We start from the raw sequence: 9,628 nt of genomic DNA on the forward strand, positions 1-9,628 counted from the left end.
CTGAAATTTATTTGGACCCTGTTCTATAAACATCAGTAAAATCTTTTATGATTCTTACACTTCTGTTAAATGTATTTTCAAGTATTTTTTACAGTTTTGTCATTAAAGTGGAAATGGGATAGTTTCCATTTCTATTTTTTAAAATTATAGTTGATTTACAAAGTTGTGTCCATTTCCATTTTTAACTAGCTATTGTCAGTGTAGAAAATGCTTTTTATTTTTCTATACATACTTTGTATCCAGCCAGCCTCCCAAATTGTAATATTACAAATTCAAGTATTTCTTTTACTAAACTAAGTTTTCAAAGTGTAAAATTATATAATCCATAAATACAGATATTATTTCTTCTTAAATGTTTATGCCATCAAGTCATTTGATGAAATCCAATAGCTGTTCTGAATAAAAACTAAGTGAATTAGTGAAATAAGAGAAACAAAGATGATAAAGACAGTTTATTAAAATCAACAGCAAATTTCATATTACATGGTGAAATGTGGAAGCATTCAGCATATTAGGAACACACAAAATACTTTTTATCACCACTATTATTCAGCACTACTTTGGAAGTCTTAGCTAATGCAGTAAGATGAAAAAATGAAATGATGTAATAAACATTCTCTTCTTTAAACCCTTCATGTAATGAATGACATTGATAGATTTGCTTATGTTGAACTAGCTTTGTAAGGTTGTATCTTCTCTTGATAAACTACTGAACTTGACTTGCTTATATTTAAGACGTATCTATACTCATAAGTGAGATGTCTATAGTTTTCTTGTACTATCTTACCAAGTTTTTGCCAAAGGGAAAGTGAGATCAAGAGATATTTTTTGACACAAAAAAACTCTACATAATTAACGTATACAACTTAATGAATTTGGAGATACGTATACACCTATGAAACCACTAACACAATCTATGCCATAAACTTACCCATCACCTCCAAAAGTTTCCTCCTGCCTTATTATTTTTTGTGATAAGAACAATTAACATAAAATCTACCCTCTTACCAAATTTTAAAGTATACAGTACAGCACTATTAACTACAGGCACTGTGCTAAACAGTAGATTTCTAAGATATACTCATCTTTTATAGCTGAAAATTTGTTGTTTTTTTGTTTTTGTTTTTCATTTTGTTTGTGCTGGGTCTCAGTTGCGGCACGCAGGATCTTCGTTGCGGCATGCGGGATCTTTTAGCTGCGGCATGCAGGAATATTTTAGTTGCAGCATGCAGGCTCTTAGTTGCAGCATGCGGGATCCCTGACCAGGGATCAAACCCGGGCCCCCTACATTGGGAGCATGGAGTCTTAACCACTGGACCACCAGGGAAGTCCCGAAAAGTTATTTTTTAATGGAGTTTTTTTTTTTAATGCTTTTTGTTGTTAAGATGGAGAATGGAACATGTTTAAATGCTGATAAAAGGATGTAGTAGAAATGTTGAAGATAAAGGAGAAAAAGGCTAACTGATAGTGTGACATTTCAGAGAAGGTAAAACGGATCCACAGAATAAATAAGAGGGTTAGAAAAAGGACACCTGAATTTTGATCGAATGGAAGGGATTCAGATCACTTAGATTTGGAAGTTTAGTGGCCGGAAGTTAAAGGAGTTCCATCTTATGACTTCTACATTCTCTACTATAACACTACTTATGTTCAAATATATTCTCATTTATTTATTTATGGATTTATACATAGCTATTTCAAAGAACAAATGTTGCCAGTAATTGAGATATTTCTGCATGTTATACATATAGCTATTTTTCACAAAATTCTATGAGGGCTTGTAAACAAAAATTTCACCTCCCACTGCCAGCACTCAATCTCACAAGCAAACAAAATCTATGAAGCCTTAAAACAAAATCAGACACAAAATGTTGCTGTCATTAGCAGAAATTAAGCAGAAATTTTATTTCCAAGCTCTTCAAAGATTATAACAAACACAAAGTATTCTTTTAAGTGTTCCAAATTAAATCAAAGGCACATCATCAAAGTAAAACACTTGTGACATTGAGAATTCATTTAGGTTGTAATATTTTCACATCACTTTTTTTTTAATCATTTGCAATATTCTGTAGATCACATTTAAACATTGTTTTAAAGACATGAAATAATTCAGTATTTTTTTTAAGTAAAACCACCATTATAAAATAGAGGAACTTAAGAAGACAAAGATCAAATCTGCTTCATATACAGGATGGGGCAATCTAATATACAACACAACATTAATCCTTTCAAACAAGTTTGCTAAGAAACAGCTCCCATATTTAGTGTTAAAAATAAAACAATCCTCTCATTTAGAAAAATCAAGACATCATTTGATTAATAAAGCCCATTCTTCCCCCAATTTTATACTTGCTTGTCTTCATTTAGAAATTATAAATTCATGAGAAAAGAACAAATTTTGTTATGGTATAAAAATCTTAGTCGGGAACAACAAATTACAAATATTTAATTTTTTTAACAAACAATACTGTTTTCCTTCCCAAAATGTAAACATCTAGTAAATAAAACATACGTAACATTCCAGGTATAGAAACACTAGTAATTCACTTAATGAAAGAGGTGTATTTTGGTATATTTGGTGGTAAGGTTTTTGTTTAAGTATAAAGCACTTCAACAAAGAACCAGGCCATTATTATTTAAAATCTACTCCTTCACCCAGTTTCCTTGAGTAGAAACTCATAAATTTCCATAGAATTTTGGCTAAAGGACCAGGCCACAGGAAAGGTCCTGTGAAATATCTAAAAGTCATTTGGCTGGAGAAATGTGTTCTTGAGATTTGGAGGCAGTCATTCATCACTTGGTGCTTGAAAGCATTGCTCAGCGGACTTCTTCCCTACTGGAGAGAGAATTTGGTAGGCTTTCACTTAGTAAGATTTATACATAAAATTAACTAGTCATCATTTCATAGGTCACTTTAGGGTTCTCAAAGAAGAAAGTAACATGTTAATACCAGAAAATCCAAAGTACACCATTGAATGAGTAGGACCCATGAAAGTGCTCTGTAAAAAGAAAAATGCTATGCCAGCATAAGACTATTATTTTAATACCATAAGTGTGGACATTTTCCATTAAAACGTACAATAGTATCTGATAGTATGATTACTTCCTTCTTGTTAATGTGAATAATTTCCTTTTCAAGTATATGAGAAAAGACCTAAGATGATTACTTCCTGTATAAACACCCCTTAGAACATGTAATTTGAAATATATTGGCCCCAAAAGACGCTAATAATTTATGCCCTGACCTGTTCCCCCGCCTCCAAAAAAAACAGTGAAAATGTGAATGAGACCCCATACAACACACTAGAACCCAGGAAATTTATTATAGGCCACCAAAGAGGTGTTTTCATTTCAAGAATAAATTTTTAAGGTTCTTTTAACCCTACTCACACTTTCCCCAGTTACTCCATTTCTTCCTCCATTAAAACACAGAAATACATTCTGAAAGCTTCTAGGAAAGAAATCACAGCTGGTGATAGGACCAAGTCTCCTCTGGGGAGTCCTTAGTCTCAAGAGTAACAAGTCAGTTGATAGCACCAAGCAAAAAATCACAACTCCAGGATGGTGTAAGGACAGAGAAGATGGTATTGAGGTCAAGAAACTATTACTGGCCAGCTCAGTTCAAAAGCTCAAGTACATAAGGATATTAGCATCTCATGAGTTAGTGCAAAGAGCATTGAGACTCTTCTAATTAGATGTATTCCACAAGCAGGCGGATTAGAGTCACCCTTCAGGGAAAGTTGTGCATTTTGCTGGGTTTATTTTAATTCCCCCAAGAACAGTAGAAAACTCAGTTGCCCAAGTCCTTTGGGAAGCCCCATGATAATGCCATGGCCCCAAGACGGCCTGGTGTATCATTACTCACCAGTCTTCAGAGTAAAGCACAGGATCTGGGCTCCCGAAAGGGGTTGCTTCCGGCTGGAACACCTACCAGCAGGGCGTCCTTGCAGGCATTCTGCATGCAGTACTGTTGAAGCTCTGCCGCCGCCTGAGAGACCTGAAACAAAGGAACAAGAGCTTGACATGCTGCTCACAGCCAGATCCATCCCGCAGTCACTTGAGACTCTGAAAAATGATCATACAACCTGACAAAGGTCATACTTTGTACAACCTCCAAGAGTCTTTTTTGCTGAAAGTTCTAATAATTGAACTCCAAAGAGGAAAGGTTACAATTTCTATAACCTTGATTTAGGGTATTTTTGGTTTAGTGGCTTACTCAACGAAGGAAAGATAAAGCCGTATCTTTCATCCATTTAGAATCCTGGTTTTGAGACTGAATTTGTAAAGAAATAGCTTATCCTAGCGTGCCCTTTACAAATTTTCACTTATAAAGCATGCATTGATATATCCAGGTCTGCCATGTGAACAGACTATTTTAATGTTTACAAGGCTGGATGGAGCCTTATCTGGTCTGCTCAAAACAAGTGACGAGGTCCCTCCATCATGTTTTTGAAGCAGAACAGCTTATTGGTTAAGAGTGCAGTCTCTGGACAAGTTACTTAACTTCTCAGTACCTGTTTTCTCATCTGTGAAATGTATTTAGTAACAGTGCTTACCTCCCTGAGTTGATGTAATAATTAAATGAGTTAATGCACGTAAAGCACTTAGAATAGTGTTCACACTAGTTAGCAATCATTTGTGGCAGACTGCAGAAACAGTCACAATATTTTGCAGCTCCTACCACCAAGAAGTAAAGTCTTTATCCACCCCTTGAATCTGGGCTAGCCTTGAAACTTACTTTGACCAGGACAATGGCAGAAATAATGGGCAAGTTCCAGGCTTAGGCCTCAAAAGCCTTTGCAGCTACTTCTCTTGCTATAGTTGCAACTGTAAGACCACCATCAAATGAGCCCAAGCTAGCCTACTGGAGGTCTTGTGGAGGAGAACCAGTCAGCCAAACCCCAGCCACCTGCCTACCAACCTCCAGACATATGAGTGAGGCCATCCTAGATCATCCAGCCATCAGCCAACCCTCCATTTGATGGCAGATGCACAGAGAGCCCAGCAAAGACCAGCAGAACTATACAGCTGAGCACAGCTTAAACTGTTGATACAAGAATGGCGAGTTTATAAAGGTTGTTTTAAACCACTAAGTTCTGAAGAAGTGTTTTAGGCAGCATTGACACAATATTATTCTGCTTTTCTTCTTAGCCTCCATTTGATGCATATTTGTACTTGGAGGCTTTCCTTGCTTTCCATTTTTCTTGTACTGAAAAAGTGTTTTGTATAAAATCTTACCCATATTGTACAAAAATGTTCCAATTGCTGTTCAAGTATTACTACTAATTTGTGTTAATTTTCCAAGCTTCCAAATAACTCAAAAAATCAATTCCTTAGGTGTCAGTTACCATCTAGTTTCTAGAATACTTTAGGAATTTTGGTTTCGTTAATGTAATAACAGTCTACTTTATATCATATAAACATGTAATATAATATTGCCAAACTAATGTTTAAGCTTGCCTTTCCCTCCACAGAAGTTCTGACATTTTCATGTTAATTATAATTGGAATTACTGATTATATATATATATGTTATTAATTCAAAAGAAATTTGGAACCAATTATGCTCATGCTTATTATTTCACCTTCAGAGGGAACGAGTGAACTCCACACATGATGGGTGGAAAGAGACTGTCTCCCAGGACTCCCAGAGAAATGGGACTAACTGCACCCTAGCCTAAAGAACATGGTCAAAAAGTTAAGGTGAGGGATATGCAAAGCAAATGAGAGAAGGGTAAAGTGGTCAGCATTTCTCTAGCACTTTCAAGGGAAAGAAACTCTGGCCTGGGAGAATACAAACCCAAACCCTTAGAAGTTGTATCCTCCCAATGGAGGTGGGATAATCCCTACCCAAATCACATGACTTTCTTTGGTTTGAGCCCAGGCTGACCCATCAACTTCTGAGAGACTTCTCCAAAGCAAAGAAGGGGTCTTTGGAAGGATACTGAGCACTGAAGCACTGGGAAGGGGTGCCCTCCATCATATGCTAAGAAACTGGTATTCTGGTTTATTTACCAGTTAGCAAGTCTGTGAAAGAGAAGACGTCTCTGGGTGTGCTGAGAACATCCATCCGTCACTGAGCCCTGAAATGAGTCAAACCAGACCCTGGAAGGTTGTGATTCCCTAAGGTGCTGCCTGAGAGAAGCCCTGCCCAGCACCCTGAACCATACTCCCATGAGGACACCCCGCAAATAAGCTTATTATCTGTGTGACTTTGAGCTATTCACTTGACTTCTCTGGGTCTCAGTTTCATCACCTGTAACTACTTTTTAAGTGTAGATAAGAATACCTTCCCCAGCTACTTCACAGGGTAGGCAGGCATCTGGCTCACAGTTTTTCTTTCCACTTCAGGTCCCCACATCATCTTAAACATTTCCAACAACCCTAGTTTCATTTCCCTGAGCTTCTCTCTTCAAACAACCTTCTCCTCAACAGCAGTAGTTACAGCCAACACCTGTAACTGCTCCGCATCTGTAATTTCACACTCCAACATCCTGCCTTCCAATCACAATCTCTCCTGCCCATCCAGGGTGCTGCTTCCTTTCTCCTCACTACACCTGCTCTTTGACCTCAGGGGGAACATCTCGTCCTTTTTTGTCTGGCCCATTACAGGGAGGCTGGCTCTTTTCCTTCTCCATTCAGCCTGGGTTCAGCCTCTTTCCAGCCAGACTCTCAAATTCCTTGCTCTCCACTCCCATTTCTGTCTTTCTGGCAAAACTCCCCCGCTAACCCACTACTTGGATCAACTACCATTCACCTTGGGCACTCAGATTCGTGGGCAGCCAAATACTGCTGGAGACAAAAAAAAAAGTTGGACAATCAATCTCACAGTAGCTGGGTCTTCAGAATCACAAGGTGTCTATGATTGTGCCTGCTAGGGGGTCCTCTCCCACTCCCAACAGCGCTCTCTCCCTCATCCTCAGCGCTTGTGACACCATAAGTTCCCTTTTTTCTGCCTTAAAAGAAAACTTGGCCTCCTATTTCACAAAGAAAATTGTCATCATACAAGGTCTTAAGCCCTTATCTGGAAACATCTATGTTAACACATAACCTTCCTCCTTTCTTCCTGTCTCAGAAGGTGCCCCTCCAACCCCAGGCCCCCTTAGATAGACTACCTGTCTCTACCTCCAGTTCTCCTTCTCCATTTGTTTCTCCCCCTCGACCTAAAAATACAGTGTGTTCCTTCCTCTCAACCTCAAAATACAGCTTTTCATTTCCTAGATTAAAAAAAAAAAAGGTTTCCTCTCTAAAACCAGATTTTTTTTTCAAAAAAGTCTTTCTATCCTATTACAATCTAGATTCAGCATCTACTACTACATATGTCACTGAAACCCCTTCTGCTTTCCACAGCTCTCTCTCTACCTTGTTTTAGAATCAATTACTCTCTGAAATTATTTTATTTATTGGTTAGTGTGTTTATTGTTTATCTTCCCCACCAGAATGACGTATTCTCAGTACCTAGAATAGGGCCTGGTACAAAGAAAAGGCACTATTGAGGTCCACAGACTATCGCAGCAGTGTCCATTCATTCACACACACATTCTACAAATAATGCTATATACTAGTTGGTAAACACAATTACACATCAGATGCTTTTTAATCAACTGACTAACCATTGGACACGTTGACTAAGCCCCAGATTTGTGAAAACCCCTCCTTCCTCGCTTCAGTACCCTTGCTTTCCCTTGCTTCCCTTCTCGCGGCCATCTCTTTCGGCGGGTCCCTGGGTTCCACGCTCTGGTCACTTCCTACAGTTTTCACTCCTGTACGTTCTTTCAGCCTCGTTCTCTGAGCTTCGGCCCCGGTAGCCTAACACCTCCCGGGCATCCCCTCAAAGTCCACGTATCCGAAACTTACGCATCATCTCTCCTCCCTACCGTAGCGAATGGCAACGCCATCCATCCTGTCACCAGGCCAGAAACCCGAGCAGCGCCCTCCTCCCCCCCTCATCCTATCAACCCATCACCGAGGCCCATCCATCCATTCAGCCTCCTCCGCAGCTCTGGACCCCACCCTCCCGCACCAGCCAAGTCCGGAGGGGCCACCAGCACGTCGCCCGCATTCCTGGTGTCCTCGAGTCCGTCGGGCACCCCGAGTCATTGTCCCCATCACTGAAACGTGACCGCGCCGGGGCTCTCGGTCCCGGACCGCCCTCGCGGGGACAGGTGCGTTTCTCCCGGGCGCCGGGGTCCGGGCCCGGCCCTGCGCGGACTCCCACCGCCCGAGGCCGAGCTGCGAGCCTGGTCGGGCGCCGTCCTCGGGGCCGCCCACCGCGTCCGGCCAACCGGCTCGCGCTCGGGCCGGCCCCGCAGCTGTCCGCCCGGGCGCGGCCTCCTCCTCCCAGGCCCGCGGACGGCCGGGGGAGAGCGGGCGGTCTCCGCACCCCGAGGCCAGGCGCCGGCGCGGGCCTCACCTTGATCCTCTCCACGCCGGCCTCCAGCTTGAGCTGCTCCACCAGGCGCTGCAGGGCGCTCACGCTGGCCCCGGAAGACATGGCGGCGGCCTGGGCTCCGAGCGAGTGAGCAAGCCGGTGGGCGGGCGGAGACGCGAGGCCCCGAGGCCCGGCGCCGCCCCGGGGCGGGGAAGCCGCTGCGCCTGCCCCGCCGCCCGCCGGCCGCTCCCGGCCTCGCCCGGCAGCCGCTCCCCTCAGTGGCAGACCCAACAGGTAAGCGACACCTTGGGGTCCCGAGCTGACTGACACCTAACTCTGCGTGCTAAGCAGGGAGGGCGCCTGTGTCTACCCCTGTCCCCCGAGCCGCGTCGCGGGGCCCACACAGGGCGCCCACCTGCACATCGAAGCTTCTAGGAGAAGCAGGAGTGGGTGTGGGGGGTGGAAATGGCGAAGCGCTCTCCGGGAGACTCGGAACTGTGACTGCGTGTGGCTGGAGCAAGGTGTGGAGCGAGTGGCAGAAATAAGGCGCCACGTGTGAAGGCTTCGAAGCCCTGCGAGGGAGTTATCCTCGGGTAGGTGAGGACGGTCGATGGGGTTTCCATGCAACAGAAACAGGTTTCTGCGTTAGCCTGTGACTGTGTGACGGGAATCCTAGCGGTTGACCCGGTAGGGTCAGTAAAGTAAGCAGGGTAAAATCGCAGACCCTGACATCTTTGCAGAACATACAGAAGAAAATTAAATTCAGCCCCCCTCACTCCCGTCTCGCCGTTCAACTGTAACCATTGTTTCTGTTGTGCTGCATTTTTTTTATAGTGGACATTAGTTTGTTTCACAAAACTGGCATCATTACTATATGTAAAACGTGTGGTTTTGGGGTTTTTTTAAATTATTTTATTTTATTATTTATTTTTGGCTGCGTTGGGTCTTCGTTGCTGCACGAGGGCTTTCTCTAGTTGCAGAGAGTGATTGCTACTCTTCAGTGCGGTGCGTGGGCTTCTCATTGCTGTGGCTTGCCTTTGTTTCGGAGCACAGGCTCTAGGCGTGTGGGCTTCAGTAGTTGTGGCATGCGGGCTCAGTAGTTGCGGCTCACCGGCTCTAGAGCACAGGCTCAGTAGTTGTGGCACACAGGCTTAGCTGCTCCACGGCATGTGGGATCTTCCCGGAGCAGGGCTCGAACCCGTGTTCCCTGCATTGGCAGGCGGATTCTTAACCACTGAGCCACCAGGGAAGACCCAAA

The 9,628-nt window shown here is 42.9% G+C and overlaps 1 protein-coding gene across 2 annotated transcripts; it reads right to left on the minus strand.

The window, feature by feature from the left end:
• Positions 1-1,875: 1,875 nt before the first annotated feature.
• Positions 1,876-8,569, minus strand: GNG10 (G protein subunit gamma 10). Of its 2 annotated transcripts, none has more exons than XM_082469266.1 (3): positions 8,413-8,569; positions 3,866-3,997; positions 1,876-2,833 (listed from the first exon to the last, which is right to left on the minus strand). In XM_082469266.1, the coding sequence occupies exons 1-2, from the start codon at positions 8,491-8,493 to the stop codon at positions 3,872-3,874; spliced, it is 207 nt and encodes a 68-aa protein (XP_082325392.1). In that variant the 5' UTR covers positions 8,494-8,569; the 3' UTR covers positions 1,876-2,833; positions 3,866-3,871. The 2 variants fall into 2 exon arrangements, with proteins under 2 accessions (XP_082325392.1, XP_082325391.1); XM_082469265.1 differs by having other exon boundaries at positions 1,876-2,836.
• Between the last annotated feature and the right edge of the window lie 1,059 nt (positions 8,570-9,628).

This window comes from Balaenoptera physalus, assembly GCF_965194825.1.
Source record: "Balaenoptera physalus genome assembly, chromosome: 7".
NCBI lineage: Eukaryota > Metazoa > Chordata > Mammalia > Artiodactyla > Balaenopteridae > Balaenoptera > Balaenoptera physalus.

Bases quoted from the DNA above. Each gene is read 5' to 3' on its own strand.
- GNG10 (XM_082469266.1), bottom strand. From the start codon at position 8,493: ATGTCTTCCGGGGCCAGCGTGAGCGCCCTGCAGCGCCTGGTGGAGCAG. The intron at 3,998-8,412 runs GTGAGGCCCGCG...CCTTTGTTTCAG, and splicing joins CCGGCGTGGAGAGGATCAAG to GTCTCTCAGGCGGCGGCAGA.